The sequence below is a fragment of the Lampetra fluviatilis genome, chromosome 22 (assembly GCF_964198595.1).
Source record: "Lampetra fluviatilis chromosome 22, kcLamFluv1.1, whole genome shotgun sequence".
Taxonomy (NCBI): domain Eukaryota; kingdom Metazoa; phylum Chordata; class Hyperoartia; order Petromyzontiformes; family Petromyzontidae; genus Lampetra; species Lampetra fluviatilis.
The window spans coordinates 10,657,682-10,685,194 of NC_136296.1; the positions used below are offsets into that span (position 1 = coordinate 10,657,682).

Below are 27,513 nucleotides of genomic sequence, written 5' to 3' on the forward strand. Positions count from 1 at the left end.
CCATTACAAATATTGCTGGAGGCTCCCACGGCGCTGATGGAAGGAAAATAAATATATTGTTTTATATTTCGGTGTCTGTCTCACTTGCGTCTCTTTTACTACCTGCGGGCTTTGTGCGCAAGGCGCAGTCGGGCAGGAATGTGTTGGTCTCACCGTGTAACCTCTACACTTTGCAGCCCCTCCCCCTGTCTCCCTGAGCCCCCCCCCTCTAACCCCCTGCCCCCATCACCTCTCTCCTGCCCTATTGCCCTTATCACAATAAAATAGCGCTGACAAAAGGAATGCGTGTTTTTAAAAAAAAAGTGCAACCCTCCAACCTCCTTGTGCAACAACAAACAGCAGCAGCAACAACAGCAGCAACAGCATCAGCAACTATAGCAGCAAGAGCAGTAGTAGATGCAGCAGTAGCAACATCAGCAGCAGCAACAGCCACATCAGCAGCAACAGCAGCAGCAACAGCAACCGCAGCAGCAACAGCAGCAGCAACAACAACAGTAGCAGCAGTAATAGCAGCAGCAACAGCAGCAGCAACAGCAGCAGCAACAGCAGCAGCAACAGCAACCGCAGCAGCAACAGCAGCAGCCACATCAGCAGCAACAGCAGCAGCAACAGCAACCGCAGCAGCAACAGCAGCAGCAACAACAACAGTAGCAGCAGTAATAGCAGCAGCAACAGCAACCGCAGCTACAGCAGCTACAGCAACAGCAGCAGCATCAACAGCAGCAGCAACTCTTGACTTAAAGCTGCAATATTAGCAGCATCAGCAGCAGTAGCAGCAGTAGCAGCAACACCATTCAACATACAATTTTCCACATTGCCCACCTCTCCCCAATCATCCGTACACTCTGCGTTCATGTTGTTCTGCTGGTTCTGTGTGTGTGTGTACATGTACATAGCCATCTCGTGAATGACTCTGGAACATTTGCATCGCGTGACGCCGGCACACGAAGGCCTACCCCCTGGCGAGTGACGTCAGGGGATCTTTAACGTCCGCTGTGAGTCCAGCACAGCGTGCGTCGGGTTATTTGTTATCGTTGCAACATCCGCAGGGTTAACCAGGGCGGGCACTGGAATTCGAACCGCGAACTTTTGCCACAACGAGCGGTGAACCCGCTGCTGCTGGGCCACGCATCTTTCCACATCCACAATACAATTGTTGACAGTGTGATCATTTGCACTATAATTGTACACGATATTGTACGTTGCCATTTATCACGATATGACGATTAGGTTTTTTCCCCCCCATAACTATTATCGCATTTTTATTTTATTCTTACGACCATATTAACTTGACAATGCGCAATGCTTGCAGCGCACATCGCCAGTTAAACAATTCAATGAACGAATAAATATGTACAGCACAAAGTCTGGCACGAAGAAAAAAGGCTCTCCCATATAGACTCCCGAACTATTTCTCCCCTTCATATTAATAGGGTGTCTGTAAACGGATCGCGCTGCATAGATAATTTGGTATCGTTGCTTTAATAAAACACAACGTGTTACCTGTTACGAGGCGCGTTACATATATATGTATACTGTGTATACACCGTTTGTGCTTGTCCAATGTGTGTGTGTGTAAACGAGAGTGGTGGCGCAGCGGTTAGCACACCGCTGTGAAGCTGACAACCTGGGTTCGATTGCAGGCAACGGTTTGACATCAGCGGCGAACTGGCGTCTGCGATGTGTAACGTATCAGCGCTTGGGAGACAAAGGCGGCCGGGCGTGGTGCTTATAAGCACACCAGCCTCTTCGTGCTCCCCAACAGACATTGTACCCCACATGATCGTTGCCTTTGTCTTGGACTGTATGCTGGCCCATCTTCGCATATACACAGCTGGTGTCATACTCCTGTGCCATGCAAATATATAATAATCTATGCCTCGAGTTTCTTGGCTGGCTGCTGGCTGGGCTCCTCACGGCGCCAGCAGCAACTCTGCTTGTTAGTGGCTGCCTGTGGGCCCGTTGCCACCGAAGCTAGCTGGGTAGCTGGCTACACGGGATTTTTTTTCCCCGCGTAACAAGCAAACAATCGATTGAGTTGAAAAGGCGCCTGAAGAAGAAGCTGAATGATAACGAATAGAGAAGATTGACCACACGGGGTTAATTTAAAATGTCTCTAACGTTTCAATGTGTGTACTCCGAGCAATGTCATTCTTTCGCCGGATTAATTCTTCCCTAAATCATAGGGGGGGACAAATATACTTGTACAACAAAAACAACAACCTCGCGAAAGATCTTATCTTGGCATTTTATTCTTACGTAGAACAAAGACGACGACTACTCTTAGTGCCACGAACGCAGCAGCATTGTGAGAAGAGCTTAGACATTACAGCTGTCATGACTTTCCGTTGCAGAACAACTTCGCAAATTTATTACATATTTTAAACAACAACAATTATCCTCCACGTGCTTCCCGGCATTTACACCGGGGCTTCTCAGCAAACCCCCCCACTCCCATTTCAGATTTCAGAAAATAAAGTCATCGATTAAGAAATGAATTTACGCGTAATAATGGGGTTCAACCGACTCGCGGTCGGAAAACGTGCGGTGCAAATAAGACAGCCAAATAAGCCCACGCTGTTGACACGACACAGTTAGGGGTTGTCCCCGTTTCGAACATTGGAATTAAAATCCATCCTGCCGATGTCAATCACGGATGTTGTCAGCCTTCTTTATAATTCTTTATAATTCTTTATAAACACGACCTGCGGGCAGGTGTCGTCTGGAGCCGATCAGCTTACCAGCACGATATGGATCATCGGAGAACAGATGATCCGTGTGTTAAAAAACAATTGTCTGAAATTGAATTTCCAAGTAATGCTCTCTCGTTTCATACGCACCAACATTGTCGCCATCATCCTTGCGACGATCTATCCACGGCTGTATGCAGCGCACCACCAAATCCATCGCCACACAGTCTCGGACAGCAATCCTGCTGCTACTTACTACTTGAGCTTCCCTAGCCGACCCCGTCACTCCATCTCCACCCTGGACGTACCCCTGGCCGCTAGTAACAACCTTAATCGCGCTGCAAAAGGTTTGCGGTTATTAATATTCTGCACATAGATTTCATATCCTTCTCGTTATCTCATCCATTTTGCATTCCGTGTGCTCTGAAGAAGGGACGTTGCCTGAAACGTCGCCCATTGTGTAGAAATATATAATAATATCATTGTATTTCGATAAGCCAGTGCTATTTGACGAGAGTGTTTAAACTTTTAGGTTTTCACACCGTTCCAAAGGACCCCCCTCCTCCCCACTTTCAAACAAAGGCATCCACTGAGGGCGATTCGTGCCAAACGTCTTTCTTTTGAAAATGTACACAGTCGAATAACATGTTAATCATATTCTTCAGTCTCTCTCAAAGGTAACCACCTCGGGTGGCCGTGTTTGCATGCGAACAGCCGTAGCCTGAGAAGGGTGTTGTTTTGTTTAAGCCAACATTGTGAAAGTATGTACGTTGAACTTCTTTCGCACCGTACGTAGCCAACCCGTGCTAATCGGAGGTGCCGGGCCAGGGACAAACAAACAGGACACACACACAAAAGCAGTTCTAAATTAAATTAGTATTTCAATCGGCCCTATGTCTTAGCAAAGAGACGAGTGATGATCAGAGCGACTTAACCACGCGTATTTAACGAGATTCACATTGTTTAAAAAAGTGCGAATTTTAGTCAATTTGACAAACATTTTGCTCGCATCTTCTTGGTTATTTCGGTAAAGTCACGTAGAAGGGAAATAATAAAATGCTAAAAATAAAACATAATAAAATACAACCGAAAGAAAGAAAGAAAGAACCAAGAAGATGAAACCCTGCAGTCACGAAAGCTTTAAGTAGAAATTTTGCTCGCAGTTTTATTTTATGTAGTCAAGGTTATTGAATCTAAATCGAATTCATAGTTTTCTTTTCCTTACCGATCATAATTATTTATGTGGAACATAACCACGAAGGACCTGCGCTGTCAGTGTGCATGGGCGGAAAACAAAAACCGATATCAATCCGACGTTTCGGATAACGGCCCTTGCTCAGAGCAACGAGATGGGTCAAGCGACGCGCCCTGTGCGTGGGTCTCTTACAAACAACGCCGGACGTGGTTCGCAGAACGCGGGCGATGCGACGAGCAGTTTGCGTTCGTCGAAGCGGACATTTGAATGATTCCCGGCGGAGCGGTGGCGCAGTGGTTAGCGGCACGCTCGCGACGAACCCTATGGGCCGAGTTCAACCCCCCCGCCTCCTCCCCCGGGACAACGCCACGGCCAATGGGACAGTGGCAAATGACCTTTGAACCGATTCTGGCTCAGTGAATGACCTCTGAACCGATTCCGGCTCGGTGAATGACCTCTGAACCGATTCCGGCTCGGCAAATGACCTCCGAACCGATTTCGGCTCGACTAATGACCTCTGAACCGATTCTGGCTCGGCGAATGACCTTTGAACCGATTCCGGCTCGGCAAATGACCTCTGAACCGATTCCGGCTCGGCAAATGACCTCTGAACCGATTCTGGCTCGGCGAATGACCTTTGAACCGATTCCGGCTCGGCAAATGACCTCTGAACCGATTTCAGCTCGGCGAATAACCTCTGAACCGATTCTGGCTCGGTGAATGACCTCTGAACCGATTCCGGCTCTCCCACCGCCACTTCGTCAACACGCAGTGAGCGCCGCGGTGGGGTCGACTCGAACGGTCCCAAAGCCGTCAGCCAAACGTCACGGTGTCTCGAATTGTGAACGCCCGTGCTGAACGAGTAACTAGTTGACTTGAACCCTCACTAATTGGCTGCGTCGGGTGGTGGCAGTTTTAACGACACGTTTATATTTACGTCTAACCCCCCCCCCAAAACGAATTTTTTTTTTTATATTATGGATAATATTGGTGGTGTTAGACTCCTCCTACTACTACTACTACCACCACGTGCTACACTCCCGAATTTCTTCCTATCCCATGTCCATGCTCGACACGGCGTTGGGAGGTCTTCGTCGAGCGGTGGATCTAACAAAGGTCTGTACGTTTCTCATTGTTACTTTCGTTGTTATTATTATAATTACGACCTATCTTTACCTGCTAGATCACACCGTACGTGCTGCTCACACAATACAGAGGGGGTCTCGTGTTCCTGTTTGCGAACGCCCTCCTTCCATTGTGCCCGTGTCATTAAGGTGGCAGGTGCAGCAGCTGCCTGTCATATGCCAATGCTATCCTTAATAGTAGGCTGTGCTTATATAAACTGCCGTGTGATTTTCTTCTTTTTTACATTTCATTAAAATAAAATTTGACCCGCGCCGGTAATTATACATGCCAACGTGAAACGAACGTATGTATATGTGTGTGTGCATTGGTGGGGAGCGGTAGTGCAGCGGTTAGCACACTGCGCTCACGGCCAACACCAGTGAAGATTATCAGAACCCGTCCGGGGCCTCCCCTAGGTCGACTCAGCCTAAAATGTGTACCTTGTGGGGGGTGTAAAAACATCGCCACTGGGGAGACAAAGGCGGCCGGGCACGGTGTTGGCCACCCACCCCCTCGTATGCCGTATCCGGCTTCATTGGTGCTCGCTAACAGCACTTGCCACCACCAGTCTGTTCCAGGCTATACGGGGGATTTTTGTCTTGTGTGTATTGGTCAATACTATAATGTGAACCTACTGGAGATGGAATAATGGAATCGGTTCGTGTGGATTGGTAGAGTTGGAATGCTGAACATCGCCGAGTCGTGGGCGCTGTTGGAGGCATGGAGCGCTCTTCATTCAGCAGTGGATTGACCCCGGCTGATTCTGATTCTTAATCTACAGTCCTTTCGTCAATTCACCGCCGGATGTAGATCCCTCCCCGGCCACCGTTGTTGTATCGGTGGTGGTGGCGGTTGACTATACTTCACCACGCTGGTCAGCGCAACACTCTGGGCGGGTTTCCACTTGCAGCGTCTCATCGAATGAACTGCCGGATATTATTGGCACGGCGCCTGTATGTGCCGGCATGGGCCCTGCTTCGCTGGCCGTGGCCGGGAATTGAACTCAGGTTCACCGGGGTTGCTCGCGCATCGCGCTAACCACTGCGTCACCGCTCCGCCCCACGTATGCATACTTGCGGAGGTTCAAATAACAAACAAAAAAAACGTCCCTGCCTATGACATGCTGACTGTTACTTCGAGAACGGTTAACGGCAATCAATAATTCAAACGCAACACGCTTAAGTAGATTAGATAACTTACAAAACGGGTAAATCGTATGCCGTATACATTGCAGGGCGGATAATGAATTGCAAACCCCGATGTAGCCTCCATAGACTGTTGGGGCAAGTGCTGTTAGCGAGCCGCTATGTTAAGGCGCAACGTCGCACAATGTCGTGGTATGGCCAGGAACACGCCCGGCCGTGTTTGTCTCTCCCGGTGCTGATGTTTACGTATCGCACCAGGGGAGGATCATAATTGCTGAGTTGCTGGTGGGGATGGCCAACATATTGATCGCGAGCAGAGTTCACAGCACAGCGCGCTAACCACTGCACCACTTTCCCCGTATAGCCTCGAACGGGCTGTTGGGGCAAGTGCTGTAAGCGAGCACCTATGAAGGCCGATACGACACACGCGTGGGTAGGTGGCCAACACCGCACCCGGCCGCCTTTGCATCGCCAGTGCTGATTGTTTACACCCAGGTTACTCGTTTGTGGCTGAGCCAAACCTTATGGGAAGAGGTACATGGACCGGATCAAACATTCGCCACCGTTATTATTGATCGTGAGCGGGCGGGAATCGACCTCGGGGTTCATGGCTCAGCGGGCCGCACCGTTGCGCCACCGCTCCTCCACCGCCCGCGCGCGCACGTACAAACAACACGGGGATTAATTTCTCGACTCTGTTTGTCGCAAGGCTGATGGGCTGGCTTAGAGTGTGGATTATCGACACGAAGCACTGCCGCTCGAATACAAAGGTGCGCTTACCCAGAATGAACCCGACCATCATTGCCCCCTCGATATTTCCTCCTCGAACGATGTGAACGGTGTCGCCGGGAGGTAACGTCACGACGCGAGATCGAATGCGACGTGGGTCAAAACATCATTCCCGCAACGAATTGTCCGGGCTGGAACTAAATACTGTGCACACACACGCACACGCACGACAACACACACGCACAACACACACGCACACACACACGCACACACACACACGGCAACACACACGCACAACACAAAGATAAAGATCCCCCATATAGCCTTAACAGACTGTTTGGGGCAAGTTCTGTTAGCGAGCACCTACAGAGACAAAGATCACCCGTATAGCCTTAACAGACTGTTTGGGACAAGTGCTGTTAGCGAGCACTTACAGAGACAAAGATCACCAGTATAGCCTCAACATACTGTTGGGGACAAGTGCTGTTAAGCGAGCACCTAGAAATACAAAGATCACCCGTATAGCCTTAACAGACTGTTTGGGGCAAGTGTCGTTAGCGAGCACCTACAGAGGCAAATATCACCCGTATAGCCTTAACAGACTGTTGGGGACAAGTGCTGTTAGCGAACACCTACAGAGACAAAGATCACCCGTATAGCCTTAACAGACTGTTTGGGGCAAGTGCTATTAGCGAGCACCTACAGAGACAAAGATCACCCGTATAGCCTTGACAGACTGTTGGGGCAAGTGCTGTTAAGCGAGCACCTACAGAGACAAAGATCACCCGTATAGCCTTAACAGACTGTTTGGGGCAAGTGCTGTTAAGCGAGCACCTACAGAGGCAAAGATCACCCGTATAGCCTTAACAGACTGTTTGGGACAAGTGCTGTTAGCGAGCACCTACAGAAACAAAGGTTACCCGTATAGCCTTAACAGACTGTTTGGGGCAAGTGCTGTTAAGCGAGCACATACAGAGACAAAGATTACCCGTATAGCCTTAACAGACTGTTTGGGGCAAGTGCTATTAGCGAGCACCTACAGAGACAAAGATCACCCGTATAGCCTTAACAGACTGTTTCGGGCAAGTGCTATTAGCGAGCACCTACAGAGACAAAGGTCACCCGTATAGCCTTAACAGACTGTTTGGGGCAAGTGCTGTTAAGCGAGCACCTACACACACACGCACGGACACACGCGCGCGTGAAAATTGGGGCCAATTTTTGGCTTTTGAGAGGCGCATAAACCAGAAACGGAATGATAAAACAAAGAGGGCGGCGCAGGTGTTCGTCTGTGCGTGATAAGACGGCGAGATTAAGGGATTAGCGGAGCAGAGACGCCACAGGCTGTGGTCCTTCCACGGGCGCCTCGGCAGAATCACCCCCTCTCCAGAATCGCCTCCAGCGAGCGCCGCGCTCAAGGTATTGGATGAAACCACCACCACCGCCCCCCCCCCTCATCATCATCAAGCTCCTCCACAACCCCCTAACATCATCCACCAAGCACCACCACCCCACGCCTCCTCTCCACATGAGTCTTACTACATCACCAACACCGCCACCACCACCACCATCGTCGTCATCATCGCCACCTTCACAACGACTGCGACTGGCAAAGACAAAGATCCCCCGTGTAGCCTTTAACAAGCACCAAAGACAAATATTCCCGCCCCCCCCCCTCCCCCCCATATAGCCTTAACAGACTGCGTGGGGCAAGTGCTGTTAGTGAGCGCCTATGAAGGCCGGAACGGTACACAGCGAGGTTGGTTGACAGCACCACGCCCGACCGCCTTTGTCTCTCTAGTGTGCGATGTTTACACATCCACCATCGCACAAGATACTCATTTTAGGCTGAGTCGACCTAGGGGTGGCCCATGATCGGTTCAGATACTCGCTATCACCGGTGTTGGCCGTGAGCGGGAATCGAACTCGGGTCGCCGGTTTCGTAGCGCAGCGCGCAAAGCACTTCACTACCACCACCACCACAACCACCACGACCACCACCACCACGACCACCATCACCACTAACCACCACCACGACCACCACCACGACCACCACCACCACTAACCACCACCACGACCACCACCACGCCTCGAAATCTCCACACTGCCGGTAGAATTCCTCGCTCCGTAAATCTGCTTAAATCGAATAATTGGAGGCGCTTTGATGAGGCGCATTCTTGCACAGATGAGCTAAATAAATAAACAAACGCGCGCGCCAATGGTCATCAATAAGAAGCGTTGCTTCTGTCTTCTTCTTCATTCGTTCGTTCGTACGGCGGCTGATGATGATGATGTCGATGCAGGGCAACGACTACAATTTCACATTCAGGTGGTTATCAAGCCAGCAGGCAACCGCGTCAGGAGGCAGCGGAGTGGTGCATCATCGACATCATCGTCGTCATCATCGTCATCATCATCGTCGTCATCATCATCGTCATCGTCATCATCATCATCATCGTCGTCATCATCATCGTCGTCGTCATCATCGTCATCATTATCATCATCATCATCATCAATGTGTGCACAATCAGGCAGCATCCGCATCTGCTGCTGGCTGCTGCCGCCACGGTTTGTGCAGTAGATGCGGTTTAGGGGTGGACCATGAGCTTCGGTGGAAGATCAAACCCCACGGGATCGTCTGCGTCGTGTCGTTTCACAACAAGGTGTTTGATTGCGAGTTCTTTTGGAGACGTAGCGATTGGCACCCTCCCCCAAACGTGTGCCGCGCTGGCTTTCATTGGGTGCTACTCGCTCACAGCACTTGCCCCCCCCCCCCCCCCCAAATCATCATCATCATCATGGCTTGGCTTCGCGAACGAAGATCTAGGAAGGACATCCACGTCTTCTGCAGGCACGCTGGTGGCTGACGAGGCCTATGCGGGACAAGCAGGTCCTGCCACAACAGCTGCAAGTCTAGGTCTCATCTGGGATGGGTGCTGAGGGATCATGATTCTTCCTCCTTCTCCTTTTGTCCTACATACGGGCCCTGCGGGTATCTTCGAAGAAGGAGGTGGCCTGGTGGACTGTGCCGCCAGGAGTTGCGATCAGCTGCTTGTGTTGTCCACTGACGGTGATCGATGCAGCAAGCAGTGTGGGACTTCTTCAGCGAGTCTTTGTATCGCTTCCCCCCCCCCCCCAAATAAAGCCCGTTAAAGGTTATACGGGGGATCTTTGTATTTGTATTCTCCTCGCCACTCACAGCGGACGTTAAAGATCCCGTGACGTTCTTTTCAAGAGTTGCCCACTGTGTGCCCGACGCCACGGACTAGATATTTGCCAGGTGAAAATAAATTAATAGGTAGATAAATAGATATATCGATGAATGAATCTTTGTCATTATGTAATCATTTTACAATTCAAGTACCACGATTGTTATACAGTATAATTCTCCCAAAGCGGCCACTAAATATCCAGGGAAATGTATTAATAGACATGAAGCAATTTTACAATTACATAATTGTACACCTGGATAAATACCATTAGGTAAGCCTATAATTATCGTGCCGGTGAGTAAAGAATCGCACGTGTCATGAACGTGCGATTGTTGAAAATAATGAAAGTGAGTGTAAACAACAACAATAATAATGGGCCTGTAATATTGACCCAGGGAAGCCTCATTGAGTCTCAAGACTCACGTGGGTTTTTTTTAAAGAGGCTCATGACTTGGGATGTTTGGCCAATTGGGAAGTCGTCCCTGAGAGAAAACGGGGCAACCAGCAGCGAAATTCCCCGTCGCTTACGACCGAGTAACCACACTCAAACTTCCGCACAGATGGATTCAAGAACCCACTGCTGTAATGACATTTTCTGGCAAGCGAGCCGGTCTCCAGCCCCTCGCCGTCCCCCTTTGTCTTCCCAATGCAACGATGTCTTCTTGGTTCTTTCGGTAAAGTCACGTAGAAGGGAAGTAATAAAATAATACAAAAAAACATAATAAAATAATATAATGATGTTTTATTTTTATTATTTTATTACTTCCCTTCTACGTGACTTTACCGAAATAACCAAGAAGATGAATCCATGCAGTCACGAAAGTTTTAAATCGAAATTTAATGCAACGATGCTTCGTTCCTTTTCAGCCCCCCCCCCAGTTTTCTGTCGCCCCCCCCAGCTACGACCAGGAAAATCACAAACCCCTCCTTATCAATCCTTCTTGTTTTACTGCATCAAAACTACACCACCATTTACAAAAGCCCAATTCTTCATTTCAAATGATGATCACGCTATGCACAATTGTATAGTTGGTGTCAAGCGCCTTGGTAGAGGCGCTATGTGAATCTCATTCAGATAAGAAGATGAGATTACAACTTAATGTCGAGATTTAATATCCACGTTCGGCTGCTTCAGGTTGCAGCAGCGTGAATTTGTTTCAGATCGCCGTTGGATGATCCGATGGGGCAGTCGTTCACGACATGTTGCACGCTCTGTGACGTTGCACCACCACAGCCATGAACTGGACTCTCGTTCATTTTCCATTTACGGAGAAAGTGTCTCCACATCTTCCATCGAGTGTCCGGAACCGATGCAAGCAGGACACAAATCCTCCTCGGTAGGTCAGATCCGGGTTGGAGGATTGCGGGGCCACTGATGGTTTGTCGCGACGCATTTCATCCATCGTGCACCGCGTGGCACATTTGCGCGACCGCGATCAGCGATGCCCAACGACGCGCGGTTCGATCACCACCACTCCACCCCGCCTCCGTTGCGCAAACCACTCGCTCAGAAGTGGACAAAGCGGTCGCTTGCGATGGGATTGCGAGGAGGCGGGTGGAGAGGCATCGTCATGACAGGTAATGCCTCGTGCCCTGAGCCACGCGCGTGGGAGGTCACCTCGTCGGGCGACTTGGAACAGAGTGGCCGTACGGAAGCCGTCGAAGACACTGGTTCTTAACATTCACTGCAGCATTGCACCCGTTTTGGCTCTCAGTTGTCAAAACATGTGGAATGTTAATGTATACATAGGGGTTTGATGTACTCACGTGCGCGTGCTTAATTTGTGTTTTCGACGATTTACCTTCTAAACAAAAATCTGGCATTGTCTCGCACACCCCAGAAAGGGCATCTCGCTCCCCCAAGGGCGTGCACCCCAGGTTATGAAGCACCACTGGACTAAGAGGTGTTGAGTGTGCAGGCGGTGCAACTGCGCCAGGGGAGGGTGAATGTTATAGGGGGTACCCCCCACAATTTCATTAAAAATGAATTCCTTGCACCAAGACCCATGCCAACCACGTTGCACCACTAAGCACAAACCACGCGCCAGAATGTAATTGTCCTCTGTGCCCGTGTAAGTTATAGCTATCTCTGTTGAAGGGTCCTTACCCGAAACGTCAGCTCGGTGTGTGTTTTTGTGCAGTAGAGGGTTAGGGAGATAATTTGTGGTGTTACGGGTAGATAATTGGTGAACGATGCATAATGATGAATACCAAAAAACATCAATACACTAGTTCATAACACTGGCCTAAAAAAATATATATATTACACAACGTTTCGGGCAATGACCCTTCTCTATGGCATATTATGATGTTACATGAACAAGTACCATTCGCCAAAACGTCGCCCACTATATATGTTTGAATTTGCTAATTAATTAATTATTGTGTTTGCTTGTGCACCACTGGACTAAGCACATATGCAAAATTATCATGACATAATGTGTTTAATCCAGGTACATTTGCATGTGCACCTGAGTTATATTAATGTGTATCTATGTTTACATTAATACTGTATACACCTTCTATTCGAGGATAACAGTTTAACGTACATAATTTTCGTTTAAATGTAACATATAATATATATATTATATGTAATATATAATAATAATAACCAAGAATTGTTTATAATAGCACGCACTAGAATCGCTGTACTATACACATAGATAACATGCATACATCCTGCGCATATAGTTAATAGAAAACACACATACATAAATACTACGTAGATAGATAGATATATACATACTGGGCATTCATAGTTTATATATTTATATGTGTGAATGCTACACAGAGAGAAGCTCTCCTCCATATGAGTAGGGACGCGGTTCAGGTGCAGTGGCGCTTGCTGTTGTTGTTGTGGAGGTTCGCGGTTCGAATCCAGCGGCCTCCCCGGTTAATACTGCCGTGTGTCAGTCGCGTTACGCTACGAGTCCTGACGATCCGGGTTCGATTTACCGCTCACGGGCCACTAACACCGATGACGATTATTCGAACCGGTCCTGGGCCTCCCCCTAGGTCGACTCAGCCTTAAACGAGTGCCTGTTGCGTGCGGCGTGTAAACATCGCCGTTTTGGAGACAAAGGCGGCCGGGCGTGAAGCTGGCCACCCTCCCACCAACGTGTGCCGCGCTGGCTTTCATTGCGTGCTACTCGCTCACAGCACTTGCCCCACCAAAAAAAGCCCGTTTAAGGCTATACGGGGGATCTTTGTATTTGTATTCTCCGCTCCACTCACAGCGGACGTTAAAGATCCCGTGACGTTCTTTTCAAGAGTTGCCCACTGTGTGCCCGACGCCCCGGACTAGATATTTGCCAGGTGAAAATAAATTAATAGGTAGATAAATCGATATATCGATAAATGAATACTAAAAAATATCCTTTTACCTGTTAATTAATCAACGGCGATAATCATCGCGCCTCGCGACGGTAAAACTTGACTCTCTTTAAAAAAATTAGTCACACGACTCACCGAGGCTTGCCTGGGTAGACAAAGTGTGGGAATAAAAATAATAACAACACATTTTCTTGCTGTGGATTTTACACCTGATGATGATTGCTTGTGTTGCAGTCGAAACGTCGTGAGAATTTGTATTGTTTTATATTTATATTATTTTATTATCTCCCTTCTACGTGACTTTACCGAAAGAACCAAGAATATAATAATAGCATTGCTGTTAAATATTAAACGTAAGTCCTCCTCTTTTTCATCGTGTCTCCTGTCCAACCTCTACGGTCTCCCCCCCCCCCTTCCTCCAATATTCTGCACGGACCACCGCTTCTGCCGTTGGCGTTGCCGAACCTTGATGAGTGGTGGCACCGTGGGTGCCGCGGGGCACCACGGGAGATAAGCCCCGTGGTGTTCGCTTCTCCCGACAAGCGAATTCGTCGGTTTCGCAGAAGCCTCTCCCACCACCCCCCCCCCCCCCCCCGTGATTTCCCGAGATAGTTTGCAATCTTGACTTGAAGCTTTCGTGACTACAGGAATCCATACTCTTTGTTTCTTTCGGTAAAGTCACGTAGGTAGAAATAAAATAAAATAAAAATAAATCACGACGTTTCGATCGCAACGCAAGCAACCTTAATCAGGTGGGACAACCACAGCAAGAAAATGCTGAAGTCGACGGGAGAGCTGCCGTGGCAAGAGGTGATGTAAATCTCACGAAACCCACTCGTAACTTCTGGAGGGTCACTCCCCAGATGGCCAAATATGTTCAACTACACGTAAGTTACGCATCAGCACGCACGCACGCGATTTACAAAACCGACGTACGAAGTGAATACATCGAGACACGCGCAATTACTTGAAACCGATTCACGTGCGTTTATTTGCGTGCATTGTGCGGTGGCTTCTGTACATATTGTCGCTAAATTGAATCGTTACTGGCCCCGTAGCTGACTAGCGAATATGTTTAATTCGCAATGTAATCTAAGGGTTGTTGTTGTTGCTGTTGTTGTTATTATTAAAGTCAACTATTACAGGACGCTATAAATAATTACAAACATCAATAATACTAATATTGATATATCTTAACATGTAATACAACTTAACTTGTGCGAAATATCATATATATATACTTATACGTGACAGGCATACATACGTGTATATACAGTACACGAAACAAAGATTCCCCTATAGCCTTAACGTACTGTTGGGGCAAGTGCTGTTAGCGAGCACCTATAAAGGCCGGACCGGCACACGAGGGGGTGGGTGGCCAGCACCACGCCCGGCCGCCTTTGACTCCCGAGTGGCGATGTTTACACACCGCACCAGGTATTCATTTGAGGTTGAGTCGACGTAGGGGAGGCCCGGGGACCGGTTCAGACAATCGTCACCGGTGTTGGTGGCCGTGAGCGGGAATCGAACTCGGGTCGCCGGGTTCGCAGCGCAGCGTTAATCGTATGAGTTCGATTCTCACTCACGGCCACTGCTAACCATAGCACTACGCTGCTGCTGTTGCTGCAGCCATGGATTGTGTGCGGGTGAAGTCCTAGGGTTTGTAGCCGCTGTGAAGGAGGAGGTGGTGGTTAGTGAAGGGCCGCTGCTGCTGCTGCTGGGTAGTTGGAGGCAGTCGCCCTCCAGCAACGACGGAGGGCAGAGGAGCGACGCTCACAACAACGAGCGGAGCGCCGGGCGGTTAAAACGCGGAGAATTAGCACAGTGGGGAGCACAGTCGGTGCGCGCCTGCCAGTCATCTCAGCCAGTCAACCCATGAGCATCTGGGTCTGGCCTCAAAGTGCACCTAGCCTGGCACAAGCGCCGTGGTAACGTCATCGCCACTTAGTAGTGAACGGTGGTTGTTGTTGTAGCCCAGAAGAAGCATCGTTTGACCAAAGCGTGCACCAAATTCCATCTGTCTTGCACTTCGAGAAAGAACATCGTTAAAATCCACATCATTCAGTCACTCACCACTACAGAATAGCTAAACGCATGGGCATCCACGCCCTTCATGAATAATAATTAGTTTGTGTACACAAACCCACTACGGGGCGTGCGTACGTTCCTAACGTCGGCCCGGTGCAATGAGAGCGCAACGCCTTTCCGTGCAGGTGTGAAAACACCGCTGCTGCCATCAATACACCACCGGATATCATCGGAGTAGCATAAAAACACGCGATCGTTCGTCCAGTACATATCTGTGATCTTGTGAGACGCTATTATGCAGTGAGTGTTCTAGATTATACATACAAATACAGAGTTGTTCCGTATGGACGAAGTACTGCCAGATATTCGCTACTGATGTTGAACGTGAGCGGGAATGGAGCTCAGGTAACCGCCGGGTTTTCTGTAACGCAAGGCGCTAAACGCGCCAGTACAACCTCCCCAAAATACAGGCGACAAAGATACCCCCGTTTAGTCTGAACACACGTTTTGTGGGTCAGTGCTGTTAGCGAGTAGCAACCTACGATGGCCGGCACGGCACACGAGCGGGTGGTTGGCCACGAACCACGCTCGGCCGCCTTTGTCACCCGCACGGCGATCTTGACACATCGTACCAGGTGCTCATTTGAGGCTGAGTCGACCTAGGGGAGGGCGAGGACCGGTGCGGATAATCGTCGCCGGTATTGGTGACCGTGAGCGGGAATCGAACTCGAGTCGCCGCTACGGATCCCTAAAGACAAAATAAATGACGTCCCAGTATAGCCTTAATAGACTTTTGGGGGCAAGTGCTGTTCCTCAAATACACACACACATTCACACGCGCGGGCACACACATGACATTCACACACTCCACACATACATGTGACAACGAGACACCCACGCCCGCACACACACCCATTATCAGTCACAGATACTCGAGCGCACACACACGGCAACAACAAGAGACAAAGATCCCCCGTATAGTTTTCAACAGACTGTTGGGGCAAGCGCTGTTATCGAGTATCAGCACCTATATATGTATGTTTGTGGAACTTCTTTCGCACCGTACGTAGCCAACCGAGCTAATCAGAGGAGCGAGGGAAAGACAACAAACTAAACACACGAAAAGCAGCTCTAAAGAAGTGAGTTTTCAATCTTAGATTTAAAAGTGCATGGCTCTCGGAAGAAAGAGCGTTCCAGACGGTCGCAGAAGCGCAGTCGTCTTTGTTCGGCAGCTGAACCAAATGCTGCCGCCGCTGCTGCTGCTGCAAAGATGTCTGGAGTTCGCGTGGTGGTTTTCAGCTTCTTGGCGAGATCACCAAAGGTAGCTTCATGAAGGCCGACGCGACATACGAGGAGGAGGGTGGGTGGGTGGCTGGCGTGGGTGGTGGTGGAGGATTGTGGGCAGAGCAGCACACCACGCCCGACAGATGACACACACGCGCAAACACGCGAACGCGCGCCAACGAACGAGCGAGCGAGCGAGTTTCTAAGTAATGGTAATGGCGATGGTAAAGACTCCTCGACTTGGGGGTCGCATTTTGTTTTGTTCTGCCCCGTCGCTCATAGAGTTGCAAATGAGGCTCGGAATGCAACTCGGCTCGGCCGATTTCTCCCGCGGGGTAAAAATTCCGACTGCCGCACAAAGTGCACGGGGCAGTGGATGGCGGCGGGGGTGGGGGCGCAGATAATGACGGCCGTGTTGGGGTTGCACTTAGCGAGAACTAACGAGAAGTTGTGCAGCAGCGGACATGCTCGATACACTGCTGGGGTGAAATCCTAGCGGCACCTTAGCAACGATGCTGTGATGTCAACCGCTACTGCGTCTCAGCCCCGGAATAGTCGGGAGCGCTGTGTGACGGGGAATCGTTTCATTCTAGATTTGAAGCTTTCGTGACTGCAAGGATTCATAGTCTTGGTTTTTTCGGTAAAGTCACGTAGGTAAACAAATGAAATTAAAATTAATAAAAAAGAAAATAATAAAATTCACGACGTTTCGGAGGCAACACAAGTCTCCGTCATCAGGTGGGACCGTCACAACCAGATTTGGCAGTGTCAAGTGAGGCAGGGATTCCAAGATGCAAGTTCTTAAATACAAGTTAAGGAGAATCGTTTTATTGGCAACCAAGCCACATATCATCTCGACTCATGTTGTCTTCCACCTGTTCATACAGTTAAGTTAATTTTTTTTTAAATGCTTGGAAAAATAATCTGTCACCCAAATCGCCATCATCGCATTAACACAACATAGGTTTATAGGAATGTATAGTCCCATACGATAAAATTACTTTGGATAGGAGGACCTTGGTAATCTAGTGGTAGTGCCTTACGCCGATAATCTCTGCTCCGAGCCAGCTTAGCAGCGTTCTGGAAAATAGTGAAACATGTATTCCTGGACGCCTGCACTTAAGCGCAAGCAACGTTATCATCAACTGCAGCCATGGCCAATCCACTGCTGGATGAAGGCCTCCCACAAGGCCGTCACGACCACCCCCCCCCCCCCACGATCCGTATAGTAGCATAGATACTAGTCTTGGATTGTGGAGAATAACATGAAAAATGATAATTGTTTTTTTACCCTTCTATCTGGCAACCAAACTGACACCTTTTTACAAGGAGTCATGTTTGCATAGACTGCAATACCTGCAGTCATAATACAAACAAAAGACATAACTCTGATAATGTGCACTGTCCTTGAAGTTGATTTGTCCACACCCGAGACAGCTTTCCTTAGAGCCTAGTCTCACATGGGTTGGACCAGATGACGCCAAAAGGCGCACAACTCAAAGACAATGCACCATCAGAGTATGTTGCCAGATAGAAGGGTAAAAAACCAATTATCATATTTTTACTGGCAAATGAGGTTCCCATAGTATACATGAAAAATGTTTGTTATTTCTATGTATGTACAGAAACACAGACTGGAGTTCGGCTTTTATATATTATACAATAAATATTAGCGAACCTTCGACTTACGAACAGACCTCTGGAACCTAGCTCGTTCGCAAGTAGAGGAGTCGCTTTATGTGCTTTTACCCGTGAATCTTCACAGTAACGCACAACCGAGTGTGTATGTCTAGCAATAGATTTCATCGACTGGGATCCCACGGTTCGGATGGAGTGCCCTGGCCAATGACACATTGTAACACAGCCAGCAGTTTCTTTTTAACCACAGCCCGATCCTGCTGATGAGACTCAGAAAGTCGGTTCCGGTCCAGAGTTTGACCTCTTTGAACAAGTGCTGTTTGATGATGCTGGTGTGGAAAGCCGCGAGGTCGATGGACTCAGCACGTATTGTCGATTTACCCTACATGTGGAGACACCGATCAGAGATCTGGCTTACATATGTACGTGTATGTTTACAATGCAACGTTTGATCTTCAAAAGGCGTATTCCCTTGTTCACAGTCCTATTTATTACAACAGGTTTTTAGATTATATATCTCAAACAATCACGTTCAGCCGATCAAACGCAACACCAAAAATTACACTTTTGTTCGGGAATTCGCTCGCTGGAACGCTTTCAAAAAAATATTAAATCGCCGATGACTCAATTCACCGCCACGAGAGAGTCGGACATTCCGTACAAACCATTAAACAATCAACCATGGGAATCAACTGCTTAGAGCAGTGGTTACGAACCTGGGGTGCACGCACGGCGTAGGGGTGCGAGATGCCCTTTTTGGGGGTGCGAGACATGGGCCAGATTATTTTGTTTTTAGAAGGCAAATCATCAAAATAAGAAATAAAGAACGGGCACGTGAGTACGACTCCTTTCACACCATTGGAACCTCATTTGCCAGTAAAAAAAATGATAATTGTTTATTTACCCTTCTATCTGGCAACAAAACTGACAACCTTTTTTACAAGGAGTCATGGTTGCATAGATCACAATACCTGCAGTCATAATGCAAACAAAAAACATAACTCTGATAATGTCTTTTGGCGTCATCTGGTCCAACCCATGTGAGACTAGGCTCTAAGGAAAGCTGTCTCGGGTGTGGACCAATCAACTTCAAGGACAGTGCATACATTATCAGAGTTATGTTTTTTGTTTGCATTATGACTGCAGGTATTGTAGTCTATGCAAACATGACTCCTTGTAAAAAAGGTGTCAGTTTTGTTGCCAGATAGAAGGGTAAAAAAACAATTATCATACGACTACTTTGTTTCATCAAATATCTGTATTTATTACCATTATAAAATAAATTACGATTGAGAATCGAAGGGTGCAAGGCTGCAGTAAAGATTAAGAACAATTTTCTTAGACGATCGCAGATATGAAGACAAACGAAATACAAAGTCAAACCGAAGACGATACAGAATGATAACTCTTGGAACACATTCCAACATTCTCAAACGCCCATGACTCATTGCATCTCCATATATAAATCATTAACACGATGATGATGATGCTCACAACAAAGATTATATAATCAATTGAGTCTAAACTATTTTTTACTATTTATTTTACCAGGTAAGGCCCACTGAGCAATACATTTCTTTTTCAGAAGCGACCTGGCCACAAATGATAGCTCAAAGAAGTGGCTTATCACGTGGACATTTATCATAAAACAAATACTCTAAACGCAGAGAAAGCGGAGAGGACCCGGAGAAAAATCCACGCGACCAGGGAGAGACAAAGACACGCAAACTCAAAATATACAGCAGCAGGCGTCAGGGTCGGGATCGAACCCACGACCATTCTAAATACCAGGCGAGGGAGTTCACTTCTCGCCACGGTGGCGCTGTGATTAACCGACGAACGGATTAATACTAATGTCATTCAATCGTATATGGTAACAGTTAGAGCAAACGTGTCATAACAAGTAAAGTTTACGATGGATTTCAATCAATGTTGGGATTCTGCTGCCCGTAAATGGGTTTCCTGAACGAGCAAATTACACTCTCACCGAGAGCTCAACTCCACGATGGCTGGAGGGGGGGTGGGGGTGTGTGCAGTTCTCATCCGAGAATCCGCGAGCTTAAACAGTGAGTCGACCGCGTGGCAGTAAGTATTGCAATGCACGAAGAGCGTTCTACAACGTGTATCGTAACCGGGGGCTTGTCGTCGCAAAGAAAATGCGTTACGCACCCCCCAGCAGCAGCAGCAGCAGCAAGAGTTGGGGTTGCGGTGAAAGGCGTGGCGGGCACTTTCTGGAGCAAACCACGTTTTGCACGGACGCTTCGTTTGGAATTTACGTTTGGAATTAAATTCCAAGTTAATTCACAGTAGGCACAGCTTTGTTTTCAGAGGGTTTTTTTTGTTCTACAATTTGTCAAATAAAAAAATTGCAGCTTGTGAACAATATTCAAACCGGGCTTTTAAATTAGGGCATACACTATACGTTCTTAATGCATGTAATTGCCTAATTAATTTACATACTACCTATCTTTTAGAGTTATATGTATACACAGTTCAGTAATTATTATTGTATTATTTCCCTTCTACGTGACTTTACCGAAAGAACCAAGAAGATGAATCCCTGCAGTCACGAAAGCTTTAAATCGAAATTTACAGTTCAGTAATTTATCTAGATACGTCGATTTCCAATATATACAGACACATTGTCTATATATGCAACGTAATAATTAGGAATTGTATCGTAACACGATGTATGAACGCATAATAACAATAATAATTCACCAACATAATCGATTTCTCTCGTTTTCTCTCTACGTACCGCGTTATTTCTCCAATCCGTCTGCAAGCATGGCCCCCCTTCCATCCACGTGTCTCTGTCCACGATATTTACTCAAGAACTTTGCATTGTGTACTCCTCCCAGGTGCTTCCAATCGTTCAAATCGCTTATATAGTGCAACTTAATTCGCTGTCTTCCCCAAATGTTACGCCTACAACAAGCACCTTATCGTTTAAGTTACATCCAGTTGCGTAAAGGGTGCTAAGTATGTGTGTTTTTCGCTTAACGCGTGCTCAATTAAGTGGTAAGTTAGGAGGAAATGTTGTGTGCGTGTGATTCCTCAACCGGCTACTCGGTGATAGGACGGACAAAGATTCACAGCCACACACACCTGGTGAACACACACACACACATCGAGCACAACAACATCAACAGCCATCGTTCGCCAGGAAGTGGCGGTGATGTCGGCACGGCGCTTGTGCCAGACTAGGTGCACTTTGAGGCCACGTGAAGTGTGAATGATAAGACTGGCAGATTAGCCACTGTGCCAACTTGCTGCGTTTTATTCGCTCGGCGCTCCGCTCGTTGTTGTGAGCGTCGCTCCTCCGCCCTCCGTTGTTGCTGGAGGGCGACTGCCTCCAACTGCCCAGTAGCGTCCTTCACGAGCTTCCTCCACAGAGGCCGATCTTGACACCGCTGGTACCAGTCATCGGCAAGTCCGCTCAGCTCCACATCCTCCTGTACCACATCACTCCATCTCTTCTCTAGCCCGTGTCACGCCCGGTTTAGCCCCCTCGATCCGGCCAAACAGAATCTGCTTGGGCATGCGGTGGCTGGGCATGCGGGAATCGTGACCCAGCCAACAAACAAACAGCAACACACGCCAGCAAATACCTGTACACACGTGTATACTACAACCCGTATGTCATGTCTTCGTATAAAAAAGATCTAGATCCCCCGTATAGCCTCAACAGACTGTCGGGGCAAGTGCTGTTAGTGAGCACCTATGAAGGCCGGAACGGTACGCGAAGGGGTGGGTGGTCAACACCAAGCCCGGCCGCCTTTGTCTCTCTCTGCAGCAGGAACTCGTTTGAGGCTGAGTAAACCTAGAATAAGTCCTGAACATAACACACACACACATATCTACCTACCCACACACGTGACTGGTCGCTCTCCTTTTGCAGACTTCAACTTAGAAATGGTGAGTTTTATTTTGTTTTACAATCTTAACCGATTTCGATTTAAAGCTTTCGGGACTACAGGGATTTATCTTCTTGGTTCTTTCGGTAAAGTCACGTAGAAGGGAAGTAATAAAATAATAAAAATAAAACATAATAAAATCATTCTCACGACGTTTCGGCCACAACGCAAGTAGCCGTCCTCAGGTGACTTGCGTTGTGGCCGAAACGTCGTGAGAATTATTTTATTATGTTTTATTTTTATTATTTTATTACTTCCCTTCTACTTCACTTTACCGAAAGAACCAAGAAGATTACTTCCGCATTGCACCGATATTCCCTTGTGGAGTTGATGATATTTCTCTCTGCTGGGTTGTTATTCAGTGTGCTGGGTTGTAGCGTGATGTTCACGCGCTAATGTCTTGCCATTCGGAACTTGACAATGCAGCAATTATATTGTTGGTTCTTTCGGTAAAGTCACGTAGAAGGGAAACAATAAAATAATAAAAATATAAAACAATTAAAACATTTTTTTTTCTTTCTCTTCTACGTGACTTTACCGAAAGAACCAAGAATATGAATCCCTGCAGTCACGAAAGCTTTAAATGGAAATGTTTTGCGAATTGTTTTTTTGGTGTGTACGTGTGCGTGTGTGTACAATTTGTTGTTTGCTGTAGTAACCAGTGTACCCTGGTCCCCAACGAAAATGGGCATTCATTACCCTGCAGTCGGCTTCACTTGTGGCAAAATAAACCGAACGCCAAACCTACTACGTCACCACGGCGATTGTGCCAGGCTAGGTGCTCTTTGAGAGCACCTGATGTGTCGAAGGCTCGCTGCTGGCAGGATGTCACGGGACACAATCCCAGGTGCCATGGGTTGACTGACACTGACTGAGATGACTGGCAGATGTACCAACTGTGCACCCGACTGTGAACACTTTCTGAGTTTTAATAATAAAAATTTTACGGGCTAGATAGCGATCTAACCCAAACAAACCCTTTATTATGAATAATGTTGGTCGTGAAAGCCTACGTGTTAAACTTTCTGAGTTTTACCCGCCCGGCGCTCTGCTCGTTGTTGTGAGCGTCGCTCCTTTGCCCTCACATTCACACTCACACACACGCATTTAACACACACACACAAATAAAAAAAAATACAAAGATCACCCGTATAGCCTTCACATATTGTTGGGGCAAGTGCTGTTACCGAGCACACACAAACACACGCGTATAAAACCAAAACTAAACCTCGTTAAAATAAAAAAATAGTCAAGTAACCATTGCGCAATCTCGACATCGCATCAGCAACGCGACGACGTGGATCTCTCCACTCGCGAGCACGACTTCCACAAAGGCCCTCTCGTCCCCGTCTCTCCACAGCCGCGCGCAGGACCCGCCGCTCGCCACGCGTTCCGTCCGCCACCCACCCCCCGCCGTTGCTCCGTCTCATCGCCGCGCGAGCCGTACCTGCCACTCCGCCTTGCTGTGCAGCAGTGACATGCCTGCCCGCCTCTCTGATTCCAACCAGCCGGCCAGCACACGCGGCCGCGGGGAGCTGCTGTTGCTGCTGATGATGTTGATGATGTTGATGATGATGTTGATGTTCCTGCTGCTGCTGCTGCCGCTGTTGCTGCTTACTGCTGCAGGGCGGGAACGAGCGCTATACCGTGCACACGCTATGCACGAACAGCTGCCGAAGATGCTGCGGGCGGGTAATAGCCTGCGGGGTGGTTGGGTGGTTGGTGGGGTGGTAGGGGGGGTAGAGAAGCTACCTGTGAGCGCGTGCTCGTCGCTCCGCTATAGCCGCTCACCTGTACCGGCTCCCCCACACAGAGTGGGAGGAAGGGGGGGGGCAGGGGGGAGGGGGAGCGTCCCGCCTCCTCCACGCGGCGAGCCGCAGGAAGGTGGAGTTTGGAGTTTGGGTGCGCCGCCTAAGTTCTGCCCCGGCGTGGTGGGTGAGGTGGGGAGGTGTGTGTGGCGGGGAGCGGTGGTGTAGTGGTTAGCGCGCTGCGCTGTGTATCCCGGCGACCCGAGTTCGATTCCCGCGGTGACGATTATCTGGATAGGTCCTGGGCCTCCCCGAGGTCGACTCAGCCTCAAATGAGTACCTGGTGCGGTGTGGAGTAAACATCGCCACTAGGGAGACAAAGGCGGTCGGGCGTGGCGCTGGCCACCCGCCCTGTCACGTGCCGTGCCGGCCTTGCGAGGTGCTCACTCACGGCACTTGCCCGAGCTGTCTACTAAAGGCTACATGGGGGATCTTTTTCTTTGTAGGTAGATACGTGCGCACGTGTGCGGCTAAGGTTGATGTGTGCGCGTGTGGTGTGGGTTGTACAATATAGCCCCCCCCCCCCCCGTGTAGCCTGCAACAGACTGTTGGGGCAAGTGCTGTGAGCTAGCACATATGAGGAAGAGCCACACTGCAGGCGAGGTGGTGGGTGGCCAACATCACGCCTAGCCGTCTTTGTCTTCCCAGTGCTGACGTTTGAACCCCGCATTAGGTACTCGTATAGGCTAAGTCGACACATGCACACACTCACACAAAACAATAGAGACAAAAATCCCCCGTGTAGCCTTTGACAGACTGTTGGGGAAAGTGCTCTTCGCGAGGACATCTGAAGGTCAGGCAAGGCGCACAAGGGGGTGGGTGGCCAACACCACGCCCGGACGCCTTTGTCTCTCCAGTGGCGATGTTTACACACCGCACCCGGTACTCATTTGAGGCTGAGTATACCTAGAGGAGGCCCATGGCCTGTTTTCAGATAATCGTCACTGGTGTTGGCCGTGAGCGGGAATCGAATTCGGGTCGCCAGGTTCGTAGCGCAGCGTGCTGACAACTACACCCCCCCCTCCCACACACACAAAGATAAATACAAATATCCCCCGTATAGCCTGCACAGACTGCTAGGGCAGGTGCTGTTAGCGAGCACCTATGAAAGCCCCACACACACGTACGCGTTGATGTTCAGTCTTGAGATGGTAGCGGCTGATCGAGATGCGCTTCTCCCCCCCCCCCCCCTCTTTCTCTCTCTCCGACAGTACATATACTAAAAATTGGAACGATACAGAGAAGATTAGCATGGCCCCTGCGCAAGGATGACACGCAAATTCTCTCTCTCCAAGAGTGCTTCGGCGTGATGCACGTGCTGCGTAATCGCGTCGATGATAATTGCACGGGAAGAGCACGAATGTGGTCGTCGTGGCGTTCCGGTGTGAGCGGCGCGCGCTCTACAGCCAACGGTGTCACCGGCGGGCCTAATTTGATTTGGCGCAGATAGACGTCGATTACGTGCAACTAAGTGCCCGAACAAATTATTATTTCACGATGAAGAGAAAACAAAGATATATTGGTGTTCCTCGAAAATAACTGTTTCAAATCACTGAAGATCGTCCGCTAATGGTGTTTGTATTCGAAACACAGGCATCGGTTATAATAAATACCGTGTCAATTCACATGGTTTACCCCGTATTCTTGTACAGGGAAATTGAGTTTCCAGGTCCATACGGCGTACAGCCGTTTCAATACGGGTACAAAAAACTTGTCTATGTGTTTGTGTTTCTCCCTTGTGATGGGACTTGAAAGGATGAACGTTGAGATTTATAAGGGCACGGGGTAACCAATACAGTCTGAATTGGCCTGTATTAACGTAGGGCACTGATAAACGGTTGACAGGTATGCCAATTATCTAATACAAATTATCATAATAATATATTTTATGTATAACGAGGTAAGAGCACATCGAAAGCAAACATCTGTTTGTCCAATCCTAAATAAATAACTAGATTTTCATTACTTATTTATCAAATGTCTTCAAACGATTTAACAACAAATGAAAATACGGACTCCCCATAGCGCTATTACAGGGGAGCGGTGGCGCGGTGGTTAGCGAATCGCGCTACGAACCCTGCGACACGAGTTCGACTCCCGTTCACGAACCACGAACAGTGGCGATGATTTGAACCGGTCCTGAGCGTCCCCTAGGTCGACTCAGCCTCAAACGAGTGCCTTGTGTGGCGCGTAAACATCAGCACTGGGGATACAAGTTTCAAGTTTCATTTATTAGGTATAGCCCTGTGAGCCTTTCGGCTCTTGAATCGGGTGCAACCGCAACAAACAAAAAAACATGAACAAGATAACATCTTAAAGTGACTATGTGCAAACAGAAAATCCAAGAAAAGACAGCAAAAATATTGCAGAAAAAGCACCGTACACCAACACTGTGTGCACAAAATCCCAGTGGGATGCAAGTCAAACAACAACAACCACAAGACAACTTAGATTAAGGCCATCAGTCTAACTCTGTACCACAACAAACAAACATGGCCAAACCGAAAAACGTTTCAAAAATCACCAAAATAAAGCCATAAAAGCAATGAAACAGCGGTCATAGGAACTGTGACAGAATTTTCACAATAAACGACGTAAACAACATGTATACATATTCTTAGGTTTTTTCGGTAAAGTCACGTAGGTAAAACATCAAAATTAATAAAAAATAAAATAAAATAAAAAATCACGACGTTTCGGAGGCAACACAAGTCTCCGAAACGTCGTGATTTTTTATTTTATTTTATTTTTTATAAATTTTGATGTTTTACCTACGTGACTTTACCGAAAAAACCTAAGAATATGAATCCTTGCAGTCACGAAAGCTTCAAATCTAGAAAGATGTATACAAAGGCGGCCCGGCGTTGTGCCGACCACATAACACAGCCCCGTGTGCCACTCGGGCCTTAATAGGCGCTCGCTAACAGCACCTCCTGAAGACCAGTGGCTCTTAACCTTTACTGCAACCTGAACCCCATTGCTTCTCGATCGTAACAAAAAAAATACATCTTGGTTTCATGAAACAAAGTGAGTTGTACTTACGTGTCCGTGCATAATTTGTGATTTCGATTATTTAACCTTCCAAAAACAAGTTCAACCATGCCTCGCACCCCCAGAAAGGGCGTCTCGCACCCCCAGGGAGTGCATGGTGCACCCCCAGGTTAAGAAGGTTAAGAAAAAGAGCCGCTGCTTTAGACTATCCGAGCTGCCTTGGTCTTGTCGCGTGTACTGTCGGTTGTGTAGGTGTGTGTATACGGGGTGTGTGGTGTTGAAACGCCATCTCCGATATCATAGACACACGCTGGAGTATACTGCTGTATGTGGGTGATTCATCGATTGTGTTTAAGTTAATGATCGATCGTGGACATTGATAGATCCACGCGATAGTTCATGGCAAATGTTGCACTCA

The 27,513-nt window shown here is 48.2% G+C and overlaps 1 protein-coding gene and 1 non-coding gene across 2 annotated transcripts in view; one reads left to right on the forward strand and one right to left on the reverse strand.

The window, feature by feature from the left end:
• The window catches only part of LOC144938626 (transcription factor AP-2-alpha-like), a 75,052-nt gene extending 51,186 nt beyond the window's left edge, over positions 1-23,866 (reverse strand). The window contains exon 1 of the mRNA XM_078866614.1: positions 23,744-23,866. Coding sequence (XP_078722740.1) covers positions 23,744-23,776 — 33 coding nt within the window. The 5' untranslated portion in view covers positions 23,777-23,866. The remainder of the gene's footprint in view (positions 1-23,743) is intronic.
• A 1,435-nt stretch (positions 23,867-25,301) lies between these two features.
• On the forward strand, positions 25,302-25,407 carry LOC144940212 (U6 spliceosomal RNA). Its single transcript, XR_013638794.1, has one exon. It is a non-coding gene; the product is annotated as a U6 spliceosomal RNA (small nuclear RNA).
• The last annotated feature ends 2,106 nt before the right edge of the window (positions 25,408-27,513 follow it).